This window comes from Numida meleagris, chromosome 21 (genome assembly GCF_002078875.1).
Source record: "Numida meleagris isolate 19003 breed g44 Domestic line chromosome 21, NumMel1.0, whole genome shotgun sequence".
NCBI lineage: Eukaryota > Metazoa > Chordata > Aves > Galliformes > Numididae > Numida > Numida meleagris.
In genome coordinates, this window is record NC_034429.1 from 3,247,650 (window position 1) to 3,275,593 (window position 27,944).

The 27,944-nt window shown below is 59.1% G+C and overlaps 3 protein-coding genes across 5 annotated transcripts in view; 1 reads left to right on the forward strand and 2 right to left on the reverse strand.

Annotated features, from left to right (window-relative positions):
• Positions 873-5,323, reverse strand: FAM178B (family with sequence similarity 178 member B). 3 transcript variants are annotated; one of them, XM_021374929.1, is made up of 15 exons: positions 4,902-5,323; positions 4,066-4,343; positions 3,894-3,955; positions 3,702-3,749; positions 3,466-3,615; positions 3,293-3,398; positions 3,150-3,219; positions 2,932-3,052; positions 2,322-2,409; positions 2,028-2,204; positions 1,864-1,961; positions 1,465-1,555; positions 1,304-1,396; positions 1,137-1,214; positions 873-1,055 (listed from the first exon to the last, which is right to left on the reverse strand). In XM_021374929.1, the coding sequence occupies exons 1-15, from the start codon at positions 5,173-5,175 to the stop codon at positions 915-917; spliced, it is 1,875 nt and encodes a 624-aa protein (XP_021230604.1). In that variant the 5' UTR covers positions 5,176-5,323; the 3' UTR covers positions 873-914. The 3 variants fall into 3 exon arrangements, with proteins under 3 accessions (XP_021230604.1, XP_021230603.1, XP_021230605.1); XM_021374928.1 differs by having other exon boundaries at positions 3,702-3,812; positions 4,902-5,322; XM_021374930.1 differs by lacking the exon at positions 3,702-3,749.
• SNRNP200 (small nuclear ribonucleoprotein U5 subunit 200) lies at positions 5,667-25,513 on the forward strand. Its single transcript, XM_021374927.1, has 45 exons — positions 5,667-5,711; positions 6,101-6,264; positions 7,655-7,826; positions 8,769-8,961; positions 9,230-9,285; positions 9,871-9,969; positions 10,252-10,404; positions 10,712-10,811; positions 10,996-11,132; positions 12,047-12,130; positions 12,339-12,512; positions 13,182-13,319; positions 13,482-13,637; positions 13,912-14,082; positions 14,281-14,474; positions 14,875-14,998; positions 15,406-15,555; positions 15,714-15,824; positions 16,326-16,457; positions 16,780-16,968; positions 17,097-17,294; positions 17,602-17,754; positions 17,868-17,948; positions 18,136-18,219; positions 18,659-18,765; positions 18,943-19,061; positions 19,252-19,406; positions 19,580-19,769; positions 19,963-20,136; positions 20,664-20,824; positions 21,085-21,312; positions 21,579-21,770; positions 21,856-22,034; positions 22,224-22,375; positions 22,649-22,757; positions 22,892-23,000; positions 23,173-23,362; positions 23,466-23,630; positions 23,837-23,958; positions 24,065-24,208; positions 24,294-24,470; positions 24,572-24,732; positions 24,817-24,898; positions 25,012-25,104; positions 25,189-25,513. Exons 1-45 carry the CDS (start codon positions 5,667-5,669, stop codon positions 25,330-25,332), a joined length of 6,411 nt encoding a protein of 2,136 aa, XP_021230602.1. The 3' UTR covers positions 25,333-25,513.
• CIAO1 (cytosolic iron-sulfur assembly component 1) overlaps positions 25,976-27,944 on the reverse strand; it is a 3,338-nt gene continuing 1,369 nt past the window's right edge. Inside the window, exons 2-7 of the mRNA XM_021374718.1 lie at positions 27,597-27,941; positions 27,414-27,525; positions 27,224-27,312; positions 26,762-26,963; positions 26,564-26,651; positions 25,976-26,479 (exon numbers count right to left, since the gene is read on the reverse strand). Of these exons, the coding sequence (XP_021230393.1) occupies positions 26,236-26,479; positions 26,564-26,651; positions 26,762-26,963; positions 27,224-27,312; positions 27,414-27,525; positions 27,597-27,941 (1,080 nt within the window). The 3' untranslated portion in view covers positions 25,976-26,235. The remainder of the gene's footprint in view (positions 26,480-26,563; positions 26,652-26,761; positions 26,964-27,223; positions 27,313-27,413; positions 27,526-27,596; positions 27,942-27,944) is intronic.

A 27,944-nucleotide genomic window follows, 5' to 3' on the forward strand; every position in this document is an offset into this window, starting at 1 on the left:
CGGACGGACCGGGGCGGAGACCCCCAGCGCGGGGGGCTCGGGGGGAGCCCGTGTGGGGGTGCCCGAGCCCATTGTCCCAGCCCCGTTGCGGTGCCGCGTCCGCACCGTGGTTCCCCGTCCCTATGGGGATCCCCACCCATCCCCGCTGGGTTTCCAAGCGCTGGGGGGGTTCCCATCCATCCCCATCGAGCTTCCTACTGCTATCGGGGTTCCCCATCCCTGTAAGGGTTCTTCATCCCCATTTGGGTTTCCTATCGCTGTGGGGGTTCCCCTCCCCATAAGGGTTCCTCATCCATCCCTGTTGGGTTTCCCATCCCCATTGGGTTCTCCATCCAACCCCACTGGGTTTCCTACCACTATTGGGGTTCCCCATCCATCTCCATTGGGTTTCCCATCACTACTGGGGTTCCCTATCCCTATAGGGTTCCCCATCCAATCTCCACTGGGTTTCCCATCCATCTGCATTGGGTTCCCTACCTCTATAGGGTTCTCCATCCATCCCCATTGGGTTTCCCATCACTATTGGGGTTCCCCATCCCTGTAAGGGTTCTCCATTCCCACTGGGTTTCCTATCACCGTGGGGGTTCCCAAACCACCTCTGTTGGGTTTCCTACCACTATTGGGGTTCCCGGCCCCCACAAGGGTTCCCCATCCATCTCCATTGGGTTTCCCATCACTACTGGGGTTCCCCATCCCTAAAGGGTTCCCCATCCATCCCCATTGAGTTTCCAAACACTATTGGAGTTCCCTGCCCCTATAGGGTTCTCCATCCCCATTGGATTTCCTACCACTGTTGGGGTTCCCTATCCCTATAGGATTCTCCATCCGCACTGGGTTGCCCGATCCCACAGAACAAGGCCCAGGCAACGGGGTGACGTGGGGCTGTTTAATAGGGGGGCCCTGGGGCGCGCCCCTTACTCCAGCAGCTCGTGCCACTTGACGTAGAGCACCATGGCCAGGTTCTTCAGCTGGGAGCAGTAGAACTGCCCCATGCCCTCACGCAGCGCCGACCCAAAGTGCTGCTCCAGCTGGGTGCAGAGCCGCTGCAGGTGTCCCTGCGGGGACAATGGGGTGGGGAGAGGTGATGATAAAGGGCACGTGGGGACCCCCCAGCATCCCCCGGGGTTGGCACGTACCCGCTGCTCGTCCTGCGGCCGCTTCGTGCCCACCACGACGTCGGCGAGGTAGAGGAGGCTGTGGCACAGGTAGCAGGTCTGCGGGGATGACGGGGTGACGGATGGGTGGTGGCACCTCCAGGCGTGTCCCCCGTCACCCCATTGTCCCTGGGGACGGCAGCACCCACCTCCTGCTCCAGGTCCTGCGGTGCGCCGGGGCGCGTGGGGAGCTGCAGGCTCTCCGGCCAGGATTGCGCCAGGAGCTGGTCCAGCACCGGCAGCTGTGGGAACAGCGGGGTCAGGGGACACGTAGGGACAGTGGGGTGGGCACCCGGGGGGCTGCACCCACCTCCTCCTGCGCCTCAAGGGACAGCACGGTGCACGGCGCCTTCCCCAGCAGCTGGGCCATGGCACAAAGGCTCAGGCGCCTGCGGAGCTCCCTGTGGAGAAGGGAAGAGCGTTGGGCTGCGCAGCGTGTCACTGCCAGCCCGGTGCCAACGGCGGCACTGCGGTGCCCTCCAGGTGCCCGTGGCGAGCGCCGTGCCACCAGCAGCCGGGCCCTGCCCGCTTTGTGCCCGCTCAGCCGGCTGGAATAAAGGAATTAGAGCGAGACGCAGCCCAGCCCGCACGGCCCTGGCACCGAGCCTGAGGGGCCGTGCCAGCTCCCTGTCACCGCGCCGCGGGGCACGGCACGGCACGGCAGGCAGGGCAGCGCCGCCAACCCCGCGGCGCCGAGGAGGCGACGTACCTCTCCCTGTCGGTGATATCCGGTAGCAGCTGCACGACGGCAAGCAGGCTGTGGTGGTGCCGGGAGAGCTGGCAGAGCGACAGGCAGAGCGCGGGCAGCTGCGGGGACAGAGCGCGGTGGCACCGAGCACCGGGGTGGCCGGGTGCCCGCGCTTCATCCCCTACCTGCTCCTTCCAGGCCGCGATGCCCTCCAGCAGGCAGTGCAGCAGGTGCCACAGGTCGGGCAGCGGCTGGCAGCGCAGCGAGCGGTCGAGGCTGAGGAAGCAGAGCAGCGTCACCAGCTCCCGGCGGGCACGGTCGGGGTAGCGGCACGGGCAGGCGACCACGGACACCATCAGCAGCTGCGGGGAGACGGCGTGTCCCCAGCAGGGCAGGGACGGGATGGCGGCACCTCCCCAGCGCCGCCTGCTCAATTAGCAGGAGAGAGATAATGAAGGCACAGAGCGGCGCGCTCCCACCTTGCAGATGTCCCCCAGCTGTGTCACCAGGGCCAGCGTGTCGGCGGCGCTGAGGTTTGCCCCGTCCAGGGAGCGCGACGGATCCAGCCTGGGAGGAGCACAGGGGTCTCTGAAGGGCTGAGCACTGTGTCCTCCCCACTAAGGCACGAGGTGTGTGTGCTATCAGACCGTACACCTATTCCAAATTGCACGTTTTACAGTTTTTTTGCTGTTACAGCCACAGAACACGTGAGACTGACACGGGCATCGTTCACATTCCAGCTGGAACTCGACATCTTTAAGTCATAATAATTGTTACAAAAGTTTAAGGTTATGCCTACCTGGAAGCTTTCAGGAAAGATGTCAGTGTTACTTAAAAATTACACTGCTCTGAGAAGAAAATTTAAATTAGGTTCCAGCAGCCCCAGAAACCGGGTAAGAATGGAACTGAATAAAACAAGTACGAAGCATTACACTTCACCCAAAAAGGTACCTTAAAAAACGCACTGATCGAGGCTCGTCTGATTGAGTTCACTTCCCAGCTACCAGCACTGGGTGACACTAACAACACTCTCGAGTCTTAATGCTGCTAATTACCCTGCCAAACGATCCCCGCTGCCTCGGGGCTCACCTCGTGTCCACGGGGCACAGCTCGGGGGGCAGCAGCTGCCGGCAGCGCAGGGCCCCCAGGTCGGCACCCATGCAGGTGAAGGCCTGGCCGATGTCCTGCAGGGTGGGGCACCAGGGCTCATCTGCGGGCACGAGGATGGTGACAGCGGTGACAACGGTGTCAGGGGGTAGAAGCCGAGCCCACGGGGTGTAGGGACCCCGTGCCTGCCCCACACTCACCGTCACTTCTCATCCACATCTCCCAAAGCGTCCGGAAGGCGTTGGTCCTGTCCGGCCACGTGCTCATCAGCTGTCAAAGCAAACGAGGGGTGAGCGAGGTGGCACCGCAAGGGGACGGGGACCTTTGTGCCACGGTGCCTCACCTGGAAGAGCCAGTGCAGGACGGGCAGCGGGCAGGCAGACATGGTGCGGTACAGCAGGTTCAGGTAGCCGTCACGCACGAAGGCCACCTGGCCAGCAGGCGAGGCGCTGCCAAAACAGACAGAGGGTCAGCAGGGCCCTGCGGTGTCCCCGTGTCCCTGTGCCAGCCACTCACCAGAGGAAATTCTGCTCCAGGACGCTGCGAGGCTGCAGCCCGCGGGTGTCAAGGGTGGGCGGTGGGAGCGGGCAGGCGTGGAAGATGGGCTCCCCGGGATGCGTGGTGGGGAAGGTGCGCAGCTTCACCTCAAAGCGTGACAGGAAGGCCCTGCAGGCGGGGGGACACGGCCACCAAGGTGACGAGTGGGGCAGCGGGGGGACAGCGGGCAGAGCGCCCACCCACCGCTGTGGCACCTCTGCTCCTCGAGGAGCTGCGTGTCCTCGTCTGATGACTCCTGGGGGCTGCCGCGGTCCACACACACCCGCGTCAGCCTGGCCTGCACCGCGTCAGCCAGGTACTGCTCCCTGGCATAGTGGTGGGGGCTGGGCTGAGGGCACTGGGCAGCCTCCAGCTTCATTTTGGGATGCCAGGGGTGCCAGCCTCACCTCTTCTCCAGCAGCAGCGCATCCAGGCTGTTGGCAAGCGGGTCTGGCTGCAGGCATGCCACCTGGGAACAAAGCAAGACCTTGGCACCTAGGACTGGGCTGAGCATCCCCAGGCACTCAACAACGTCCCCAAGCACCACTGACGCCCTGGCTCTGTTGGGCATGGACTGACCTCCCTGTGCTCAGCAGGGCTTGAGCGCCCACTGCACGCCAGCAGCTCCTTCAGAGGGATCAGCTCCTCCTCGCTGTCACTGGAGGATGTCATTGCCACGTCCTCTGCTCGCGGTGGCACTATCTTACTCTCGGTGGCACTGCTGGGCTGTACCACGCTGTGTGCGGAGCGCGTGGCTGAGCCCTGCTGGGCTGAACGCCGTGGACTGGCACGAGGCCGTCGTGCCTTGCACGGCCCCTGGCAGGCACTGTGGGGCTCTGTGGGACGCTGTGGAGAGGCTGCGGGGAGAGCACTGGGGTCAGTGCGGGGCACCGGGGAGAACGTGGGGTCAGTATGTGCCTCCATGGAGCACCAAGCAACGCAGGAGTCAGTGAGAGGCAGTGAGGATGACACAAAGGTCAATGTGAGGCACTGGGGATCACACAGGGGTCAGTGTGAGGCACTGGGGATGACATGGGGGCTAGAAAGGGGCTCTATAGGGCACTGTGGACAAAGCAGGGGTCAACATGGGGCACCATGGATGACACAGGGGGCAGTGTGGGGCTCCAGACACAAGATGGGGGCCAGCGTAGGACATCGGGGAGAACACAAGGCTAAGTGTGGATCTCTATGGGGCACCGTGGACAATGTGGGGGTCAGCATGGGGGCAGCAGGGACAGCACAGAGGGCATTGTGGGCTTTATGGGGCACTGGGAATGCAATGAAGATCTGTAGGGAGCTCTGTGGGGCGCTGGGGATGACGTGTGGATCACTAGGAAGCTCTATGTGGGAACAACACGGGGATCAGTATGGGGCACTGGGGACACCACAGCTGCCCACCCCAGGACAGATCTCACCTGGCTCAGTACTGGCAACGCTCTGGGGCTGCGGTGGGGACGGGGATGCCGAGGGACAGGGATTCACCAGGCCGAGGGGAGGCGGGAGGAAGGGGCGGCCCACCCGCAGGTGCTTGCTGGCACGGAGCTCCTGGTAGGAACAAAGGCTGTACTGGAAAGAAAAGCTAAAGAGCCCCGAGCGAGGCACACGGGCCGAGGACAACGGGATCTGGTACCAGCGCAGCAGCCCCAGCCCCCGCCCCCGTCCCCGTCTCGCCGAGGCCCCACGCAACATGGCGGCAGCCTCAGGCGGCCATCAGCGGGCGGAGCTGCGGGAAAAAGGCGGGCTTTGCTTCGAGGAGCGCCAGTGGGCGGCGAGCGGGACGCGGGGCTCCTACTCCCGGCGGGATTGGCCGTTTAACTGCCGACGGGCACCGCGCGGCCAATCGCAGCTCGAGGAGCGCGAAGAGGTTCGACCAATCAGCGCCGGCTCTGGGGGCGAGGGAACTGGAGTGGTCAGGGCGGAGGGATGGGCACGCCCCCTTGGTCTGGGAGCCAATCAGAGGGGGGAAAGAGAGGGAAGCGTCTCCAGCCCTCCGCGGTGCATGCTGGGAGCTGCAGTTTACGGGCAGCTACCACGGTGCATGCTGGGAGGCCTTGCCCAGAACCGCTTCCGGGTTACGTGTGCGGCAGGGATACGGCTCTTTCCGCTTCCGCCGGAAGTTCCGCTCCGGGGCCTGGGCCCGTGCGCGGCGGTGGCGGGGCGGCCTCCAGCGGGACGGCACCATGGCGGACGTGACCGCTCGCAGCCTGCAGTATGAGTACAAGGCGGTGAGTGCGGGCCTCGGCCCTGTGCGAAGCGGGGACGCCGTCCTCATTCCGCCGTGCTTTCCCCATCTGTAGGGCCGCTAAAGCGGGGCGGGTAGAGCGGTTCCTTTATAGATCGAGGCCATTAAAATCTAGGGTAACTTAAAGCAGGCCTGTTAAAATCCGGGATCTTTAAAATGTGGGATCATTAAACCAGCGCCGCGGTTGGAGTTGCCTCCAGCACACCTTGTGGGTGGCGGGGCAAAAGGAATGTGGTTGGAGCCGCTGTGGCACTAATTGGGAAGGGAGGGGACGAAAATAACGGATCTCCAGCAAGGCAGAGCGTAAAGGGCATAGCCACCGCGTTGTGACCCACCTTCCTCTCTCCCTCCCTTCCTTCCCTCCCTCCCCAGAACTCCAACCTCGTGCTCCAAGCTGACCGCTCTCTCATTGACCGGACGCGGCGTGATGAGCCGACGGGCGAGGTGCTGTCCCTGGTGGGCAAGCTGGAGGGCACCCGCATGGGCGACAAGGCGCAGCGCACCAAGCCGCAGATGCAGGAGGAGCGACGCGCCAAGTGAGTGGCAGCGCTGAGCCCGGGGGTGCTGCTGGGTACCGGGGTTGTGTTGGTGTCAGTGGGGGAGGGCTCTGGGGGATTTGTGGTGCTTCCCTGGCTTTGAGCAACGCGTGGTATCCCGGAGACACGTAGGTTGGAAAAGATCTGTGAGGTTATCAAGTGCGACTGCGGAGTCCGCTACTGAGCAATGTCACTGAATCATAGAGTCACTGCGTGGTTGGGTTGGGAAGGTCCTCAAAGCCCACCCAGCCCCAACCCCTGCTGTGGGCTGCATGCCCCCCATCAGCTCAGGATGCCCAGCCCCCCATCCATGGCCTTGGGCACCTCCAGGGATGGGGCACCTGCAGCTTTTCTGTTTCAGCACCTCACCGCCCTCATGGTGAGGAGTTTTTTTCCTAACACTGACCCTAAATCATCTCTCTTTTACTTTAAAGCCATTCCCCTATCTATTAGACCATTCCCAAGCTCCACATCCATACATCTTTTAAATCCTTGTAGGGGTGGAGACTCAACTTCTTCCCTGAGCATCCTGTTCTAATGCTTCATAGTTCTATCAATAAAGAAATATTTCCTAATGTCTACCTTAATACTGATACAACTTGGGGCCAGGATCTCTTGTCCTTTTGCTTGATGCTTGGGATAAAAGACCAGCCCTCACCTCCCTACATCCTCGTTTGAGGCAGATGTAGAGATTCTCCTTTTCTCCAGGCTAAATAACCCCAGTTCCCTCAGCTGCTGCCTGTAAAACTGCTCCAGATTCTCTGCAGCATTGCTGCCCTTCTCTGTATGTGCTTCAGCAGCGTGATGCCTTTCATGTAGTGAGAGGCCCAAAGCTGAACACAGTCCTTGAGGTGCAGCCTCCTCCATGTGCTTGAGTTTGATAGACGTGGTAGAGTGCTATTTGGGGTGTTGTGTAGTGAAAATGCTTTGGTGGTGTGAGCACAGGCTAAAAATTGCCAACTTGGAATGTGAAGAATGAATGTTCACTTGAATATTCGTTTGAAGTTCTTTGCTTCGCATCAGGAAACTAAAAGCAGAATGAAAAAGATTGGAAAAAAAACAGAAAGAGAGTAGTATTTTCCTTTGGTTTTCCAAAAACAGCCCCGTGGGAGCGTGTACATTGCTCCTGCAGTCCCATGGGATGTAAAGCTGGGGGAACAAAGTTGGTCAGAGTGGTGCCTCCCAGTTCTCACTGGTGGGAAGGAGTTGGGTCCTGAGGTGTGGAAACAATTCTGGGGTCCCTTGTGAACCCGTGGGTTTTGGGGCCGTGCTCCTGTGGCAGCGGGGTGGGCTCTCAGGTGGCAAACAGAATGCCCACGCTTTGTCCTCCAGCAGCACTGGCTGCAGAATTCCCTGTGTCGGGGCTGCCCTGGGCTCTCTCTGTTTGCAGGAGAAGGAAGCGCGATGAGGACAGGCACGACATCAACAAAATGAAGGGCTACACCCTGCTGTCCGAGGGCATCGACGAGATGGTGGGGATCATCTACAAGCCCAAGACCAAGGAGACCCGGGAGACCTACGAGGTGCTGCTGAGCTTCATCCAGGCAGCCCTTGGGGACCAGGTGAGGCCGTGGACGCGCGTGGTGATGGCACATCCACGTCACGGTGGGGGAGGCTGCTCCCTTATTTACGTGTTCAGTAAAATCCGGGCACTAACCAACCACATAGCCGTGCCAGACTCTACAGTGAATACGTAGCCTGGAGTCTGTGCCAGCTTCACGTCAGCTGCAAGGGGATAGACAATTCCTGACCAATTAGAGAGCTAATTTGGCAGAACAAGGCAGCTACTTCAATGCTAACCCATCAGAATGTTGGCGGTGGTTTTACGTTGGCAGTGTGAGTGTCTGTGAGATCTGTACCTCCCCTCTCACGGCTGCAAGTTTTGCATCAGTCTTGGCAGCCTGAGTTACCACTGTGTTATCTAACCACAGCCCTGAGAACTCCAAAACTCACTCTCAGAGCTAAATTAGCTTACTGGGCATCTTCAGCCAGCTTCCAAAATGATTATATTCTGCCCAGAGGAACACACACGCAGTCATCTCATTTAGTTCTTTTTCCTCACAGAGCTCACTGGGAAATGTAGCGGTGCATTAATCGTTAGCCATCTGTTAACACCCTTGTGTTCACACATGGATGAGGCCATTGCTACTTAGCATTTGGTTTAAAGACCCCGCAAAGATGTGAATTATGAATTGCCTCAGAGCTAGAGGACAGGCAACTTGCTGGCAGTAGGTTTTATTTCCTTATTGCACAGCTTTAAATGCCTTCTTTATAAATTTGCTGTGCTTGAGTTGCAGCTGTCCGGGGAGACTTGGGTATATATGTTTGGTTTGAGTGAAATTCTCATTTCATTAACGCTGATTGTTCAGATTAGCCTTATTAGCATATCATAATGCTGCCGTATGATTAGCACGAGCAATTTATCAGTTAGCATTCGAGCCTGTGGAAACAGGGAGCGGCGCCGCGCTCCTTCCCGTGGCAAACTGCTCGGCGTTGCTCCCCAGCCGCGAGACATTCTGTGCGGGGCTGCCGACGAGGTCCTGGCAGTGCTGAAGAACGAGAAGCTGCGCGACAAGGAGAGGCGCAAGGAGATCGATCTGCTGCTGGGCCAGACCGACGACACCCGCTACCACGTGCTGGTGAACCTGGGCAAGAAGATCACGGATTACGGCGGCGACAAGGAAATTCAGAACATGGGTACGGGCGCGCGTCGTCACGAGCTCCCATTTTGGGAGCGGGGTGGGCAGAAAGTCACGCTGCGTGTGGCAGCTGGTGGCAGCCCCAGCCCGCTTCAGGGAATCGTGCTTTCACACGGAGGAGCTAGAGAATGTTTGGCTGGGTTTCAAGGCCCCGAACGAGGCTCTTTTCATCTTCTGGACGGGCGGAGGTGGGGGCGTGGGGAGCTGTGAACCTTGCATATGGCCCGCAGGTTTTTCTGCTTAATGAGTTCCGCTCTCCCTCGCAGATGACAACATCGATGAGACGTACGGCGTGAACGTGCAGTTCGAGTCTGACGAGGAGGTGAGGGAGGCGGCACTGCAGCGTGGCAGCCCGGCCTGGGCTGTCTCCTCGCTTCGAGCTGCTCAGAGGGGACCGCGTTTGATGTGTTTGACTCGGTCACGTTGGGAAGTGGGCACGGGCTCAGGTTGGGAATGGAAGGGAGGGATTATTTCAGATGCCGCTTCCTGGCTTGGGAGGATTTGTTGATTATCTTGCTAATCCGAGGCTTATCGTGAGTCAGGACGATGGAAAACAGATGGTGGTATTTAGATCTCTCGGGGCAAACTCGATGGGAGGAAGGGATGAATTCAAGTGGCGCCGTTTGGAAGTATCTCCTAGAAATGCTCCTTGGGGTTGTTGCTGTAAGAGGCTGAGAGAATAAGAGAGACAAACGTGAGCCTCTCCGAGTCGCTCTGTAGGATCCAAAGAGTAAAAATAGTTTTACCATGCGGGCCTCTCTCTGAACCAAAGGATTATATTGATGTTAAAAGCACGAGCGAAATTGTTTCCCCTCAGGCAAGAGCAGCCAGATGGTTCATTTCTGCCGAGGAGAAGCTTCTCTTTGATGTGTGCCAAAGCCACTTACTGGAACTCGTGTTCCTACAGGAAGGTGACGAGGACATCTACGGCGAAGTGCGTGACGAGGCGTCCGATGATGACATGGAAGGAGACGAAGCCGTCGTCCGTTGCACCCTCTCAGCCAACGTGAGGAGGATGTGAAACGTGACTTGGGGTCGTGCGGGGGAGGGCCAGGGATCCTTTTGGTTTGTGGATGGAGTTGAGCTCAGCCACGAGTGGAGAGCAGCTGTGAAGGCCCAAAGTCACGTGGGAGGGTTTGGGATGTGTCGCGTCTGCTGGTTCCCTGTTCCTCTCTGCGGGCAGAGATCGCCCCAGGGTGCTCATTCCGCAGCACAAATGTCACGTGCCACCTCTTTTACTGGAAGAAGGTGACATTATTATGGGTTGTTTGTTTTTTTTTTTTTCAAGCTTGTAGCATCAGGTGAATTGATGAGCTCAAAGAAGAAGGATCTGCATCCCCGAGACATCGACGCCTTCTGGCTCCAGCGGCAGCTGAGCCGCTTCTACGATGATGCCATCGTTTCCCAGAAGAAGGCAGATGAAGTGCTGGAGATCCTCAAGGTGAGCAGCCAGGGGACTGCAGGACTGCAGCAGCATCAGGACAGCTGCAGTGTCAGTGCAAGTCAGTTGTGTTTTCCTGCAAGCGTTGGTGCTGATGCTCGTGTGCTGAGCATCGTGACTCACTGGGGAAGAAGGGGAATTGGAGAGGATGGGGTTTGTATCTGCAGCCCGAATCAGGCCCTTGGTCTCACCTGGAGCTGTTGTTTACTTCTGTTGGTGTTCAGTTCTTGTTTTACTTGGGCTGGGCAAAGCAGGGATTCTTGTTCAGCAGAAATAACTTCTTGTTCCTTGTGTCTTCTCATCCCAGACTGCGAGCGATGACCGGGAGTGTGAGAACCAGCTTGTTCTGCTCCTGGGCTTCAACACCTTTGACTTCATCAAAGTGCTGCGGCAGCACCGCATGATGAGTGAGTGGCATTGCCTCTAACCTCGCCTAGAGTTTTGTGTCTGTTCTGACACGGTTCTGGGGTTCCCCAAGGTTTTTTTATTGCCATCACTGCTGCCCTGTGAAGCATGGGTGCTTGTCGTTTGCCCCCTTCTTTCAGTTCTCGCTTCATGGCCACCTGCCATCTCTCAACTCTCTTTCCTCAGTCCTCTACTGCACTTTGCTGGCCAGTGCCCAAAGCGAAGCTGAAAAAGAAAGGATAATGGGGAAGATGGAAGCAGATCCTGAGCTGTCCAAGTTCTTGTACCAGTTGCATGAGACCGAGAAGGAGGATCTCATCCGGGTAAGGCCAGAGAGGGCGAAACCGTGGGATCCTTGCTGCTGTCAGAGCTGTCATTGTTCAGCCACGTGTGCTTCGTGTGAGAGGAGGCTGCTGACTCAGCAGGGATCGTGAAAACGTGGGAAATGTTGCTTAGCTGACCACTGAAACTCAGCTGGGAGGGCACTGTGTTTATCGTCCGGTACCTCTAAGTGGCTTGAATGTCTGCTTTTCCACGAAAAAATGCCGATGTGTGCAGATTTCAGGATGTAAATTAGGGTTAGCTCTGTTGCAACAGTGTTGTTTGACCTCTGAACTTCCTCAGCGTGAAGCTGATGCCTGTAAAACACACTGGTAACCCCCGCTCAGCTCCTCCTGGGCTCCAGACCAGAGTCTGAACGTGATGCTCAAGGCCAAGGAGCAGTTCACAGCAGTGCTCTGTAGCCTTACCAGCGTGCTGGGTTAGATCTGCTTGGCCTTTGGAGAACAGCAGCCCTATGACTGATTTGGGGTTTTGTTTCTTATCTAGCAGTAATATCACAGTGCTGCTTTGGTTCTACATTAGGAAAAAAGAACAAAAACAACCACCCCAGCACTTGGTTGAGGTGATGTGAAGGGCTAGCTTTGTGTGCCCGTGTTTGAGGAGCGCTGCTGGCGTGGTATGGGCTGGGCTCTTGTTAGGTTTGTGTCTTCGCTCCCTCCTTCTTCTCCCATTCTCTCTGGAAGGCAAGCTTATGTCCTGGCCCAGAGGGCACAGTTCTACTGCCAGAAATTACTGGCTCTGGCTACATGAATGCTTGTGCTTGAGAGAATTGCTGTGTGTGGCACTGTGGGCTGCGTCAGGGTGGCAGGAGAGCAGGGGAGGCTGGGGAAGAGGCTGAGCAGCTCCTGCTCCAGCGCTGCTTTGTGGAGGGCTGACTCCTCGTCTCCTGGTGCAGGAGGAGCGCTCTCGCCGGGAGCGTGTTCGGCAGTCCCGGATGGACACTGACCTGGAGACCATGGATCTCGACCAAGGAGGAGAGGTACGACTCTTCAATGCCATCTGTTCCCAAGTGATCCCAGAAGGGTTTTTTGGAGGGGCATGGGCAGGAGGGTACTGCGGATAAGCCCCTGATGTGCTAAAGAGGCACTCACCAGTTGGATCCAGTTCCTTTTCCTTCGGGCCCAGTATCAAATCAGCAGGAGAGCGTCGTCCTCTTCCTCCTCTCACTCTCCCTGTGCTGTCTGTAGGCGCTGGCTCCCCGGCAGGTGCTGGACTTGGAGGACCTGGTGTTTGCTCAGGGCAGCCACTTCATGGCCAACAAGCGATGCCAGCTGCCCGACGGCTCCTTCCGCAGGCAGCGCAAGGGCTACGAGGAGGTGCACGTGCCGGCCCTGAAGCCGAAGCCTTTTGGCTCTGAAGAGGTGGGTGACCTGCTGCGCTGCCCTTCGTTGGGCACGAGGTTTGTTGGGCTGTTCTGAACGTGACAGATATTTCCTGGTGCTCAGCAGGGTTTGATACGGCTGAGACGCCTTGTCCAGTTTCTTGAAGAACCAGTGTTATAAGCTATGAAATTTCCCGTGGCTGGAAGCCATTAATGTGTAGTTATGGAGCCTGCGCCCTGTGCTGGAGCATCTGTCTCAGGGCTCCCCTGCCCCGTTTAGCTTCCTTAGCTCTGCTGTTGCTCGCTCCTCGCTGCTGCTGTGCAGTGTGGGCCGGAGATGTGGCTGATTCCTCGCGTGCCTGGTGATAAATCACCTCTTTTGATCAGCGCTGGGCAGCGGAAATGTGGGTTGATCTGTTCCATCACGAGAACACGGCGGGGATTGGCTTTTTTTGATGGCGTAGCCAAGTGTGGCTTGCACTCATTAAAAGTGCATGAGCCAATTAGTGAGCCTCGTTTGATCTCTCCCTAACCTGCACCACGATCTCTGGGCACGGGGCTTCGTCTCCTTTGGCCATCTGGAAGCAATGTGACCCTGCTGCTCCGCGGGGCGTTTCGGAGGTCTCACACAGGCTCTGCAGCCTGGGAGGTACTGAAACAGAGGCACTGAGTTGGATGGGTTGTTTTTGTTTTTTTTTCCCTTTTTCAGCAATTGGTTTCTGTGGAAAAGCTGCCCAAATATGCCCAGGCTGGATTTGAAGGGTTTAAAACACTGAACCGTATCCAGAGCAAACTGTACCGCGCTGCGCTGGAGTCAGATGAGAACCTGCTGCTGTGCGCTCCCACGGTGAGGAGCCTGGTGCTGGGGTCCCCTGCGATGGGAGGGGAGCTGTTTGTCACCCTCCAGAAGGGTGATGTTTTGTGGCAGAAAAGACAGAGCGCTCTAGGAACGCCTCCAACCCGGGCAGGGCTGTGAATGTGATGGGGGCTGATTCTGCTCGCACTCTAGGGAGCTGGGAAGACGAACGTGGCGCTGATGTGCATGCTGCGAGAAATAGGGAAGCACATCAACATGGATGGGACCATCAACGTGGACGACTTCAAGATCATCTACATCGCACCCATGAGGTCTTTGGTGCAGGAGATGGTGGGCAGCTTCGGGAAGGTGAGGAGAGCTTTGGAGCTGGAGCTGCGGGCTGGGGAAGATGAGCTTTGCTGCAGCGACGTGGCTGTGCTGTGCTGGCAGGAGGGTGTTATCTCTGGCAGGAGCTTGCTGGGAGAGAGTTTGGGTTGTGCCTTTTGTGGTGTGGGTTCCGTGGGCTCTAAGGGTGTTGATGTTGGTGTTAGCTGTCCGTGCGGGCTGTGGAATCGTGCTGCTGGGATGTTGCCCTTGGGGGATGCATCTTTTTAGCCACCCTGACCTGCGGGCTTCCTCCTAGCGCCTGGCAACCTACGGCATCAACGTGGCGGAGCTGACGGGGGATCACCAGCTGTGCAAGGAGGAAATCAGCGCCACCCAGATCATCGTCTGCACCCCGGAGAAGTGGGACATCATCACTCGCAAGGGGGGAGAGCGCACCTACACCCAGCTGGTGCGGCTCGTCATCCTGGTGAGCAGCACAGGGGCACAGCGCGCCGGTCCCAAGCACGCCTTTGGCTGCTGGAGGTGGCTCTGGGTGTTGGGCTGGAGAGAGATCCGGTCTCTGAGCCATCTGTGCGAGCGGGGCTGCTGGGAGAGGAAGACTAAACTGGCAAAACAAGAGCCGGTTTGGAGCTGGGGTGAAACTCCTCTTGTTCCTCCTCTTTAGGATGAAATACACCTGCTGCATGACGACCGAGGGCCTGTGCTGGAGTCTTTGGTCGCCAGAGCCATCCGCAACATCGAGATGACGCAGGAGGACGTCAGGCTCGTCGGCTTGAGTGCCACCCTCCCCAACTACGAGGACGTGGCGACGTTCCTCCGGGTGGACCCTGCCAAAGGCTTGTTCTATTTTGATAACAGGTAAAGACGGGAGAGCTCGGTGCTGTGATTGTGGGTCGCTGTTGAGAGGTGGGAAGGGGCAGCCTGGAGAGGGGGCAGCTGTGTGTGCACCTGCAGAAGAGGTGGGAGAGCCAAGTGAGATTGCAGTCATTGGTGCAGCACAACTGCTGCCTGTGTGTACGCTTAGCAAACTGATTCCAGGAGACAGGAATACGTGTTACTGCCCCTTAATTTGGTATTTAACTGGAGCCATCACATTTCTCAGTGAGCTGAGGCACAAGGGAAGTGTATTAAGCTTGGTAACACGAAGTCCAGGGTCCATTTAGAGGAAGTGGCGTGGCTGACAAACTGCCTCTGGACCGTTGTGTCAGCATCTCTCCATTCTTCTGCTCACTTGTGGTCTTGCTTGTTTTTCTTACAGCTTCCGACCAGTGCCCCTGGAGCAGACCTACGTGGGTATCACAGAGAAGAAAGCCATCAAACGCTTCCAGATAATGAATGAGATCGTTTATGAGAAGATTATGGAGCACGCAGGAAAGAACCAGGTCTGGTACTTCAGTCTTCTTGTTGCTGACACGCTGCTGGTTGCGTTCTGTTGCTGGTGAGGCTTTCAAGCTGTGGTTGCTGTGGCTGCAGGGAAGAGGCAGATTTACGTAGTTGGTGGTGGCTGAAGAAGGAAGGAACACAAACTTCCGTTCTTTGTGCTGTCTGATGGGTGCACGAGCTGACCATTTCCAAGACGAGGGGATTTTTGTGATGCTGCCCTGTTAGTTCACAAACTCTGGCTCTGTTGCAGCTGCACAGCATGGATTGCAGGGCATCTGAATTAATTCTGGATCTCAGTTAAACCTTCCCACCCTCAGCATGAGGAGCAGGCTGGGTTGGGAGTCTTCACCAGCTGCAGCCATGGTGTTTTCCCTCTGGCCAATGGTACCACCTGCTTGTTTGACAGGTGCTGGTGTTCGTTCACTCCAGGAAGGAGACTGGCAAGACAGCACGGGCCATCAGGGACATGTGTCTGGAGAAGGACACCCTGGGCCTCTTCCTGCGAGAGGGCTCGGCCTCCACCGAGGTGCTGAGGACGGAAGCCGAGCAGTGCAAGGTAAGGACACAGCTGGAGCTGTGGGTATAAAGGTGCAGGCTGCTGCACGGCGCAGGTTTGCAGCCCTCCTTTAGGATCTGTGCTGCTTTGGCTTCTGTTCTCCCCGGGGTTACGTGGCTGCGGTAGAAAGCCTCGAGCTGCTTGTGTTTGTGCTGCAGAACCTGGAGCTGAAGGACCTGCTGCCCTATGGCTTTGCCATTCACCACGCTGGGATGACACGAGTGGACAGGACGTTGGTGGAGGATCTGTTTGCTGACAAACACATCCAGGTGAGCCTTGCTTCCCAAGGGGAGCTGCCTCTTCATCCAGGCATGTTTGTTTGGGGTAGGTCCTTCACAAGAAACGTTTGCATTGCTTTGTTCAGCGTGAGGGGAAACTTAACCACCCAAAGCACTTCACCAGTTGGGTGGATTGTGGATAGCATAAATTTGAATGCTTCTGCTTCTTAACGGGGCAGACTTGTTGAGGGAAGTGGGACGTTCTGGTGGGAAATACCAGTGTGCTGCTGTGCTTTTCCACCGCAGTCTTTCCTGTTTGCATCACACCTGGAAGGCAAAGGGTCTTCCCAGGGTCATGCAGTGAGCTGGTCAATCTGGGTGAAGATCCCAAATCTTGCTGTTTATCCACCCTTCCTCATCTGAACTGTTGAGACAGTCACGGTTTCCAATCCTTGTCCCTTTTGTGCCTGTCAGGAGCAGCGTTTCGGATCCTTTTGACCATAGGAAGGGGTATCTACCTGGCTTTGCTGATCCCCGTTTCTGCCCCTGCAGGTTCTGGTGTCCACAGCAACGCTGGCCTGGGGGGTGAACCTCCCTGCCCACACCGTCATCATCAAGGGCACGCAGGTGTACAGCCCTGAGAAGGGACGCTGGACGGAGCTCGGTGCTTTGGACATCCTGCAGGTGAAGTTCTGCCAGCAGCTGCAGTGCTGTGGCTGCCTTCGTGCTTCCTTGGTGCAGCGTGTCCCTGCTGCGTGCTGTCAGACTGCCTCAGCTGTTCTGGGAGCTGCTGTCAGGGCACAGCAGGATCGGATCGGTAGGAGAGAAGACAAATGATTCCCATTATCTTGCCCAGGAACATCTGAGGTATTTTTGTGCCTCCTGCCAGCTAGAAGTAACAGCAGGCTGAGCAGTCTGACAGCGAAGCCCCAGGACACAGCAGCGAGGAGAATTTGCCAAGCTGAAAGCTGTTCTCTTTTGCTGACCTCACTTTCTCATTCCTTAGATGCTGGGCCGTGCTGGGAGGCCTCAGTACGACACCAAAGGAGAGGGGATCCTCATCACATCCCACGGCGAGCTGCAGTATTACCTGTCCCTGCTCAACCAGCAGCTCCCCATCGAGAGTCAGATGGTGTCGAAGCTCCCGGACATGCTGAATGCAGAAACCGTGCTGGGAAACGTCCAGAACGCGAAGGTGAGAGCTCCCGTTTGCTCCGTGTGTGCCACCCCCGTGTTGGGTGCACCTGGTGGGAGCTTTGCTCCAGCACGTCAGCCCTGCTTGGCTGGTCCGTGGGCTCTGACGACGTGCTGCTGTTCCCCCAGGACGCGGTGAATTGGCTCGGTTACACCTACCTGTACATCCGGATGCTGCGCTCCCCCACCCTCTATGGGATTTCCCACGATGATTTGAAGGGGGACCCGCTGCTGGAGCAGCGCCGCTTGGATCTGGTTCACACCGCAGCCCTCATGTTGGACAAGAACAACCTGGTGAAGTACGACAAGAAGACGGGGAACTTCCAGGTGAGGCAGGAGCAGGGAGAAGTGCTGCAGCTAAGCGGAGCTGGGCAGGAGTGTGCTCTGCCTGAGAGAAAGGCTGTAATCTCAGCGATTAAATACAAATCCCGGGGAGCGCTGAGAAAGGGGAAGGTGCGAGGTGTGGAACTGTGTGCTGGGCAAAGCAGCTTTCCTGGGGGATTTGTAGCCTGAGAGATTATGTACAGCTTGTCTGGTAGCGTTACCCCAGCTGCAGCCTTCGTGCCTTCTCTTTGTGCCGTGAGCAGTCCGGTGTCTTTCTGCTGCTTCGCTATGGCTGCTGCCTTTGTTGCAGGTGACGGAGCTGGGCCGCATCGCCAGCCACTACTACATCACCAACGAGACGATGCAGACGTACAACCAGCTCCTGAAGCCCACCCTGAGTGAAATCGAGCTGTTTCGGGTCTTCTCGCTGTCCTCGGAGTTCAGAAACATCACAGTGAGGGAGGTATGGAGCCAGGCGCCCGCCCTGAGTGATGCAGCCCTGATGCTGCAGGGGACGATGCGGATCTTGGTCCCGGGTTGGCTCTGTTTCATCTCTTCTCTGTTGGATTTCTGCAGGAGGAGAAGCTTGAGCTTCAGAAGTTGCTGGAGCGAGTTCCGATCCCTGTGAAGGAGAGCATAGAGGAGCCCAGTGCCAAGGTGAGCCCCGTCTGCCCCTGCCAGGGGTCTCCTCTGCCCGCCTTGGGACAGCAGAGATCCCTCAGAGAGCTGCCAAGTGCCACGTGGGCCTGCAGCTCTGGGAGAGCTTTGTGCTCCCTGTGGGATGTGCTGGTCACGCAGCAGAGACGCTCACGTTGCTGAGACCCCCTCTGCTCTGCTTCCCCAGATCAACGTGCTCCTCCAGGCCTTCATCTCCCAGCTGAAGCTGGAAGGATTTGCTCTCATGGCAGACATGGTGTACGTTACCCAGGTGGGTGAGGAAGCGTTCTCCATCTCCTCCTTGGTGCCTGCAGCCCGGTGTCTGTCTCCCTGCTGGTGGGAGGGACAACTATTTGCAACCCAGGGATTGAGTTGGTGTTTGAAATAGCTTGGAAAATAACTACAGCTGTGAGTGGTAAGGAGGTCCAGCTCCCGTCAGCGTGAAAATCAGGTCTTCACTGGAGTCTTTAGTTTTTAATTAGAATCCTGAGAAGATAATTTAGCACTAGGGGACTGCAGGCCAGCCTTGTTCTCCCGTAAATGCCAAGCCCCCAAAGCTGGGATTTGAGTCATTGCCCCTCGTGTGAGCGGCTGGGGGTGAAGAAGATGAGCTCAAAGCAGAGGAAGGCAGAGGATGGGGGTGGGAAGGGGGGAGGTGTTGGATGTGGGGATGCCAACCGAGCTCTGAGCACCGCTCCCTGCCCCCCCAGTCCGCGGGGCGGCTGATGCGCGCCATCTTCGAGATCGTCCTGAACCGCGGCTGGGCCCAGCTCACCGACAAGACCCTCAACCTCTGCAAGATGATTGACAAACGGATGTAAGTGACGGCACCTCCGAGCTGTTCCCTGCTTTTCGGATGCTGCTGGCACAGACCTGCGGCGCTGCCGGGGTGTCTGGCTGCGGGCTGGCCTTGGGCAGCGTGGGGAACCCAACGCTCCGAGGGCTGCGGCTGCGTTGCGCTGCTGTCTCACCCACCCCGTGCTGTCCTTCGCAGGTGGCAGTCCATGTGCCCTCTGCGCCAGTTCAAGAAGCTGCCTGAAGAAGTGGTGAAGAAAATCGAGAAGAAGAATTTCCCGTTTGAACGGCTCTACGACCTGAACCACAACGAAATAGGTACTGAGCCCCGGGGCGCGAGCGTTGAGAATGCGGAGAGATTGGGGGGCTTGTTCCTGGCTGAAGAGGCAGAACTTCTCCCTTTCCAGCTGTGTTTGTATTGCAGATGTTGCTCTGGGTGAAGTCCCAGAGCTGTTGTTTGCCCTGCTGTCCGTCCGTCTGTCCTGACGGCCTTGCCTTTCTCTTGCAGGAGAGCTGATCCGGATGCCCAAGATGGGCAAAACAATCCACAAATACGTCCATCTGTTCCCAAAGCTGGAGCTCTCTGTCCACCTGCAGCCCATTACCCGCTCTACCCTGAAAGTGGAGCTCACCATTGCCCCCGACTTCCAGTGGGATGAGAAGGTGAGCCGTGCCCTCAGTAAGGGGGGGAAGCTGAGCAGCACCAGGCCAAACAGCACCCTGGGCTGGGGTGGATGTTATGGGGCAGGAGCGCTGCGCGGCGCTGGCGTGCGGTTCCTGGTGGCCTGCGAGGGGATCTGCGCCGTGTCGGGACGCTGACGGTCGCTCTCGCTCAGGTGCACGGCTCATCCGAAGCTTTCTGGATCCTGGTGGAGGACGTGGACAGCGAGGTGATCCTGCACCACGAGTACTTCCTGCTGAAGGCCAAGTACGCGCAGGACGAGCACCTCGTCACCTTCTTCGTGCCCGTGTTCGAGCCGCTGCCCCCGCAGTACTTCATCCGGGTGGTGTCCGACCGCTGGCTCTGTACGTCCCGCCCTGCCTGCTTCACCCTGGGGTCTTGGGGTGGGGGGTGCATCAGGTCCTGGGGCTGCTCTGGCGGAAGGGCTGCAGCCATCCTGGTGACGGCCAGGCCAAGGTTCCCTGGGGAGAGAAGCTCTGGAGATGAAACCTTCAAAGCTCTCTCTGAGCTGCAAACACTTGGTGTGCCTCCTGACAGCCTGTGAGACCCAGCTGCCCGTTTCCTTCCGCCACCTGATCCTCCCTGAGAAGTACCCCCCTCCCACGGAGCTGCTGGATCTGCAGCCGCTGCCCGTGTCCGCTCTGCGGAACAGCGCCTTCGAGAGCCTCTACCAGGACAAGTTCCCTTTCTTCAACCCCATCCAGACTCAGGGTGGGTACCAGCTCTGCTTGCCTCCTCCAAGATGCTTCTCGATGGGGCCTGGTTCTTTTGGCATTCACAACCCCACGCCCTCACTTTTGTGGGGCTTAGCCGTGAGGAATGCTTGCAGCAGATAGCGTGTTCCCCAAACCTCCCTTAGCCACAGAGGTTTCGTGTCTCTAAATCTTTCTTTATGGGCCAGAGTATCGTTGCTGCATCCCTTTGTCCATCAAGCAGCCTGAGGTTTGCTCTTGGAAGCTGTGCCCTTGCTGCTCGTGGTCCAGCCTTTTTGTCTGTATAGGGATGGGGTTGAGAGCGACCCAAAGCTGCTGTGCCTGCGTTAATTCCCCTGGGCCAGAACAGGGAGCTCACACCCGGGACGGACTGTGATGCACCATTTTGTTCTGTGGATCCTGGGCTAAAACTCTTCAGCAGCTTTTTCTGCATCTCCTCCTCGTGTGAGCCAGGCCTGAGGTGTGTTCTCCCAGCCTTGGAGGTGGTGTAAGCTGCTTTCTTCTTTCTTGTCCGTCTGTCCGCAGTGTTTAACACCGTCTACAACAGCGACGACAACGTGTTTGTGGGTGCCCCCACGGGAAGCGGGAAGACCATTTGTGCTGAGTTTGCCATCCTGAGGATGCTGCTGCAGAACTCGGAGGGACGCTGCGTGTACATCACCCCCATGGAGGCCCTGGCAGAGCAGGTGAGCCCTGGAGCCTCGCTCCAGCTTCGGTTTCCTTCTTTGTCCTCTCCCATTTCACGTTCCTCGTCCCTTCTATGCCGGCTTATCCCTCAGAATGCTTTGAGTCTTTGGATTAATTGCTTTCCTGATGTCTCTGAGGGAGCAAAGAGACACCACCCTCGTGCTGACTCGCTGCTGTTGGTGTGTGCGTGCATCTCCAGGGCTTTGCTAGGATTTATTGGAACAGGAAACTGACGCCAGCACCCCTTGCCTTTCTGCAGGTCTTCATGGACTGGTACGAAAAGTTCCAGGAGCGTCTCAATAAGAAAGTGGTCTTGCTGACAGGAGAGACCAGCACTGACCTGAAGCTGCTGGGCAAAGGGAACATCATCATCAGCACCCCTGAGAAATGGGACATCCTGTCCCGGCGCTGGAAGCAGCGCAAGAACGTCCAGAACGTCAACCTCTTCATCGTGGATGAAGTGCACCTCATCGGGGGCGAGAACGGGGTACGGGGTTCGGGGGGGACGGCACACGTCGCTGGGGTGATGCTCATCATCGTGTTGGTCTTGGAGCTGGGAGCGGAGTGGCTGTGGGGGCTGTGGTCAGCTGCTCCTATCCCTGAGCTGTGGGATGGGCTGGGACAGGAGGACCCTGGGGAGCTGAGGAGCTCAGGAGTGGTATCGGGTCTCCAGGGCTGTAGCTGGGCCCAGCGCTTCCCTCCCTGGTCCTGCTCCATCCTGCCCTGCTCCAACCTGCCCTGTCCCCCCCGCAGCCCGTGCTGGAGGTCATCTGCTCCCGGATGCGCTACATCTCCTCGCAGATCGAGCGGCCCATCCGCATCGTGGCCCTCAGCTCGTCCCTGTCCAACGCCAAGGACGTGGCACACTGGCTGGGCTGCAGTGCCACCTCCACCTTCAACTTCCACCCCAACGTCCGCCCCGTGCCCCTAGAGCTGCACATCCAGGTAGGGTTTGGGCAGTCACCGCCTTTCCCTTTCCTTTCTGCCTTTATCTCCAGCCAGCATCTCCACCTGCTCCTCTCCCCTGCAGGGCTTCAACATCAGCCACACGCAGACCCGCCTGCTCTCCATGGCCAAGCCCGTCTACCACGCCATCATGAAGCACTCCCCCAAAAAGCCCATCATCGTCTTCGTGCCGTCCCGCAAGCAGACGCGGCTCACGGCCATCAACATCCTCACCACGTGCGCCTCAGACGTCCAGAGACACAGGTAGCGGCGCCGTGGCCGCGTGGGATTCAATCCGTGGCCTTTCCTCCCCTGAGCGAGGCAGGGATGAGTGCCTGGGCTGCCGCAGTGGGCTGAGAGCTCGCGTTGCTCCCTCATTAGATCTCACTTGTGGGGCAGGGGGGAGCGGCTGGGGGGCCTGGCAGCGGTCCCCTCACTCCCTGTCCCTGGCAGGTTCCTGCACTGCGCAGAGAAGGACCTGGTGCCCTACCTGGACAAGCTGAATGACAACACCCTGAAGGAGACGCTGGTGAACGGGGTGGGCTACCTGCACGAGGGGCTGACGGCCATGGAGCGGCGCGTGGTAGAGCAGCTTTTCAGCTCTGGTGAGGGGCTGGGGGGGGGGCTCACCGCTTGTTGGACCTGCAGACCCTTCTCACCACGCCTGGCAGCGCCTTTGGTCTTCTGGGCCGGGAGTAACACCTTGCCCAAGCCTCTCAGGTCCTAAAAGACCGTGATCTTAAGCTTCACCATCCCTCCTCCCTGTGCACCGAGTCTGTTTGGCCAAGTCTCGAACCTCTGGATCTTTCTCCCCGACGTTTCTGTGTCCCGGAGGTGGGTTCTGCCCGCGGGCTGACCTCCATCCCCGTGCCTTCCAGGAGCAGTGCAGGTGATGGTTGCCTCCCGCAGCCTCTGCTGGGGTATGAACATTGCAGCGCACCTGGTGATCATCATGGACACGCAGTACTACAACGGCAAGATCCACGCGTGAGTTGTGTGGCACCGCCAACCCCAATCCCAAAGGCCTTCGTCCCTGTCCAGGCAGCTGTGGGGGCCTGGGAAAGCGTGGAGAGCTTTCCCCAGAGCCGCTCTCCATTAAAGCCATCCCCTGTGCGTCCCAGGTACGTGGATTACCCCATCTACGACGTGCTGCAGATGGTGGGCCACGCCAACCGCCCGCTGCAGGACGACGAAGGTCGTTGTGTCATCATGTGCCAGGGATCCAAGAAGGTGCGTGAGGGGCAGGGCACCATTTCTGGCCCGCAAATGGGACCTGGATTTCTCCTCCAGCCTTGGGCAGCCCGATGCGATCCGCACTCATTGCTGCCTGGGAGCGGTGCCTTGGGATACTGGGGGTGCTGGCTTTATTCATCCCCTTCCCTCTACCTCCGCTCTGCTTTAGGATTTCTTCAAGAAATTCCTCTACGAGCCCCTGCCCGTGGAATCACACCTGGACCATTGCATGCACGATCACTTCAACGCCGAGATTGTCACCAAGACCATTGAAAACAAGCAGGATGCGGTGGACTACCTCACTTGGACGTTCCTGTACCGCAGGATGACGCAGAATCCAAACTACTACAACCTGCAAGGTGAGCAGGGGGGTCTGCGCCGCTGGCTGCGGGGTGGGGGCTTTCACGAGGGCAGCTTTTCTCCATCCCGGGGCATTGCTGAGCCCTGCTGCCGTGCCCGCAGGTGTGTCCCACAGGCATCTGTCCGACCACCTCTCGGAACTGGTGGAGCAGACCCTCAGTGACCTGGAGCAGTCCAAGTGCATCAGCATCGAGGACGAGATGGACGTGGCTCCCCTGAACCTGGGGATGATCGCAGCCTATTACTACATCAACTACACCACCATCGGTGAGGGAAGCGCGGGTGCTCCTGCTCTCTGTCCTCTCTCTGCGTTGCTCCTGGCGCTGTGGGTGGAGGACAGAAAGAACTGTGTGCATGAAACTCCCCCGTTCAGCACGAGGCCGCGTGCTGCCTGCCTGAAGGCGCCTCTTGCGTCGCCGAGCGTAACGCTGCTCACTTTTTCCTGACCCCTTTCACCTTCCTGTCTTCCCCAGAGCTCTTCAGCATGTCCCTCAATGCCAAAACCAAAGTGCGAGGGCTGATTGAGATCATCTCCAACGCTGCTGAGTATGAGAACATCCCTATCCGGCACCACGAGGACAACCTGCTGCGCCAGGTGAGGGGGCCGAGGCGGCATTGTGTGGGGCTGCAGGATGGAGGCTGCCTTTGTTTTCTGCTCCCCACGGCCCGAGTGCCAACCGCTTTCTCGTTTCTCCCTGTAGCTGGCCCAGAAAGTTCCCCACAAGCTGACCAACCCCAAATTCAACGACCCCCACGTCAAGACCAACCTCCTGCTGCAGGCTCACTTGTCGCGCATGCAGCTGAGCGCCGAGCTGCAGTCGGACACGGAGGAGATCCTCAGCAAGGTGCAGCGGGGCAGGCTGGGGGGTTGGCTGCTGCTCCGTGTCCCTCGGCGCTGCTTTCTAACCCGCCCCTGTGCCCTGCGTGCAGGCGATCCGGCTGATCCAGGCGTGCGTGGACGTCCTGTCCAGCAATGGCTGGCTGAGCCCCGCGCTGGCCGCCATGGAGCTGGCGCAGATGGTGACACAAGCCATGTGGTCCAAGGATTCCTACCTCAAGCAGCTGCCTCACTTCACCTCTGAGCACATCAAGCGCTGCACCGACAAGGTGAAACCCAAAGCCCCGGCTCCGTGCTGGAGCAGGAGGGACGGTGACGTGAGCGCGGGGACACCCGGGGAAGCGCAGGGCTGAGAGCTGCTTTGTTGCAGGGGGTGGAGAGCGTCTTTGACATCATGGAAATGGAGGACGAGGACCGGAACGCCCTGCTGCAGCTCTCGGACGCGCAGATCGCCGACGTCGCCCGCTTCTGCAACCGCTACCCCAACATTGAGCTGTCCTACGAGGTGGTGGAGAAGGAAAGCATCCGGAGGTGAGGGGGGGGGGGTTGCACGGTGTGGCCCTGCAGTGCTGCGTCAGCACGGGCCCTGCCCTGACCTCGCTCCTCCCCGCGCAGTGGGGGGCCCGTGGTGGTGCTGGTGCAGCTGGAGCGTGAGGAGGAGGTCACCGGCCCCGTCATCGCTCCCCTCTTCCCCCAGGTACGTGCCAGGACCTGGGGGGGTTTCTGGGGTGGCAGAAGGGGGCAGGCAGCCTCTTGGGTAATACGGGCACCGTCCCCAACGCCGTGCGTCCGCTCTTTTCCCTCTGGCAGAAACGTGAGGAGGGCTGGTGGGTGGTGATCGGCGACTCCAAGTCCAACAGCCTCATCTCCATCAAGCGGCTGACGCTGCAGCAGAAGGCCAAGGTGAGGGGGGGCTGCGTGGGGCTGCGGGGGGTTCAGGGAGCCCCCCACCCCACAGCCCTGACCCCGTTCCTTCCCCGCTCCCAGGTGAAGCTGGATTTCGTGGCCCCGGCCACGGGGACGCACAACTACACGCTGTACTTCATGAGCGACGCCTACATGGGCTGCGACCAGGAGTACAAGTTCAGCGTGGACGTGAAGGAGGCCGAGAGCGACAGCGAATCCGATTAGGGGGGTCCATGCTGCCCCGCTCCGCTGAGGATCCGTGACCAAAGCGTAGTGCTTATGTCACCCCCTCTCTGTATTTCCTGTTTTTTTAGGATGTTGTACAGTGTTTTTTAGAATGGAGCTGTGTGCAGAGCCGACAGCGCAGCTGCAGCAGCTGGAATAAATGCTGAGCCTTCCCCTCCCCGTTTTGCCCCCTGCACTGCTGCGTTTGCTGGGGGCTGAGAGCAGAAGCATTTGGGGTCGTTTCCTCCCAGCAAAGCAGTCCTGACCTGCTCTGCTTTCTCCCTTCAAGGATTCAGTTGTGAGGCTGAGAGTTTCGGCACCTCCCCACCTCACTGAGTGCTTCTATGCCCTCAGGTTTGCTGCACCTCGCTCTAGGTTAATTAGCAGAATTAATGAAGGCAGAGTGAGCTGTCGGCAGGGAGATGCGGTGCTGCTGGGGTTGGGCAGGACCAGAGGCTGCCTCCAGCCCGGGAGCAGCTTCTAAGAGCAGCACAGGCGCAGCACCACCTCCCTGGGGCTGTGCTTTACTGGGAGGGGCACAGCCCTCCCAAAACCTGTTCCCTGCTGGCCTGTCCAGCCCCCAGGGGTAGCACCTCCACCCTGCCCCGCTCGCCCGGCAGCACCAAAAAGAAGAGCCGGAGGGTTTGGGCTGACAGCAGGGATTTATGGAGCACACAGCAGCAGGGAAGGGCAGTGTCCCCTCTCTCAAAGCCACCCCCCCCTCCTGGCAGAGGAGCTGTGACTTTGGGGACAGACACAATGCACCTGCCCCGTGCTGCAGGAGGGCTGGAGTCCAAATGGCAGAGGGAGGCAGGACACAGGTTGGCCACCCCCCTCCCGTTCTCTGTGACACCAGGGGGCTTTGGGAGGAGGAGCACGGCCTTGCCGCAGTGCCCCGTGCCCTCAGCACGCTTCGGGCCGCTGGTACTTCCAGAAGGCGATCTCGCCGTCGTCGCTGCAGGAAGCGAGCAGCCCCGGCTCCTTCGGGTTCCAGGCCACGCAGTTGACGTCCTGCGAGTGCGCCCGCGGCACGTGGGCGGCGAGGCTGAAGGTGGGCTGCTGCTGCGGGGGGGAGCACGCGCTCTCCTCGAAGACGCGGATGGCGTCGTCGCCGCAGGCCGTGGCCAGCGCTCCGGTGAGGCGGCACCTGGAGCGGGGACAGCGTGACGTGTCACCCGCGCCCATGAGAGCAAAGAGAGCCGGGGCAGCGTCCCCGCTGCTGCACGCTCACCATGCCACGTCGTAGATGGTCCTGGTGTGGTAGCCGGAGAGGTTGCAGACACATTTCCAGGTGGGGTCGGTGCCGCTGCACGCCACCCCTAAAGGGCAGGAGGAAAACAGCGCGCTGCTGGGCAGGAGGGGGAAAACCACGCGCGTGCACAGCCCTGAGCGCTCAAAGCTGCACCAAGGGGCCGGGCTGGGAGCTCACCTTCCTCGTTGCCGGGCTTGTAGCACTGCCAGATGCGCACCGTCTTGTCGTCGCTGCAGGACGCCAGGCGCTCACCGCTGCCGTCGAAGGCCACGCTCCACACGGTGGACTCGTGGCCCTCCAACGTGGCGCAGCACACCCAGTCGTCCTCCTCCTCGTGGTACAGCTTCACTGTGTCGTCGTAGCTGGCCGAAGCCAGCAGCTGGGAGAGGAACCAGAATCACAGAACGTCCTAAAGTGGAGGGCACCCATAGGGATCATGGAGCCCAACCCCTGGCTCCATAAAGGATCATTGAAACTCGATGTCATAGAGTGGTGTCCCGACCCTCCTGAGGGCCTTCCCCCTGCCCTCCAGTGCAGAACCCTCCCCAGCACCCCGAGGGATGCTCGCAGCAGCTCTCAGGCCAAGGTGCTGCTGCTCCTAGGGTCTAGGGTGGGGGGAGAGCTGGGGTGGGTTCTCACTTCCTGGTTGGGGTGCCAGACCACGTGCTTGACGTCCTGAGTGTGCGAGTTGAGGACGCTGACGCACTCATATTCCTCCTCCTCATCCACTGTGGGGAAAAACGCTCTCCGTGAGGGGATGGGGACAGAGGTGAGGAGTGGGGATGGCGTGCTCAGAGCCCTGCTTCCCCACGCAGGCCCCACTGCTCACCTTCCCAGACCCAGACGCTCTTGTCGCGGCTGCAGGTGGCCAGCAGGTTGCCCGAGGGCGCCCAGGCCACCGACTTCACCTCGTTCTCGTGGCCCTCCAGCGTGGTGACGCACTGCGGGGGGACAGGGAGCACTGTGGGGCTCCGCTGCGAGCGAGCGGTGGGGCAGGGGGTGGGGGGCTCACCTCGAAGCCGTCCTCGCACCGCTTCCAGATGCACGTGGTGGCATCAAAGCTGGCAGAGGCCAGGTAGGAGCCGCAGGGCGACCACGCCACCCTCCGCACCGTGCGCTGGTGGCCATCGGCGAGCACCGCCCGGCAGCCCCAGCCCGACCCTGAGCGGGGGGAGTGGGGGTGATGGGGGACCCCGATCGGAGCGCTGCCCCTCCCCCACCAACTGGGGCTCACACCCTTTAAGCCCCACCCCCTTCTGGAAGTCCCTCCCCCACTGCTCCTCTGCCCCCGCCCCTTCTCGCAGCCCCGCCCTCTTGGCTCTGTCCCTGATTGGCCTCGCCCTCTATTAGCCCCGCCCTC

Excerpts from the sequence above, each read along its gene's own strand:
- FAM178B (XM_021374928.1), bottom strand. The coding sequence starts at position 5,175 with ATGTTGCGTGGGGCCTCGGCGAGACGGGGACGGGGGCGGGGGCTGGGG. Across the intron at positions 4,344-4,901 it reads CGTTGCCAGTACTGAGCCAG|CCTCTCCACAGCGTCCCACA; the intron begins GTGAGATCTGTC and ends CTCTCCCCGCAG. Across the intron at positions 1,556-1,863 it reads GATATCACCGACAGGGAGAG|GGAGCTCCGCAGGCGCCTGA; the intron begins GTACGTCGCCTC and ends CCTTCTCCACAG.
- SNRNP200 (XM_021374927.1), top strand. The coding sequence starts at position 5,667 with ATGGCGGACGTGACCGCTCGCAGCCTGCAGTATGAGTACAAGGCG. Across the intron at positions 13,638-13,911 it reads TGGTGGGCAGCTTCGGGAAG|CGCCTGGCAACCTACGGCAT; the intron begins GTGAGGAGAGCT and ends GCTTCCTCCTAG. Across the intron at positions 24,471-24,571 it reads TCAAGCGCTGCACCGACAAG|GGGGTGGAGAGCGTCTTTGA; the intron begins GTGAAACCCAAA and ends GCTTTGTTGCAG.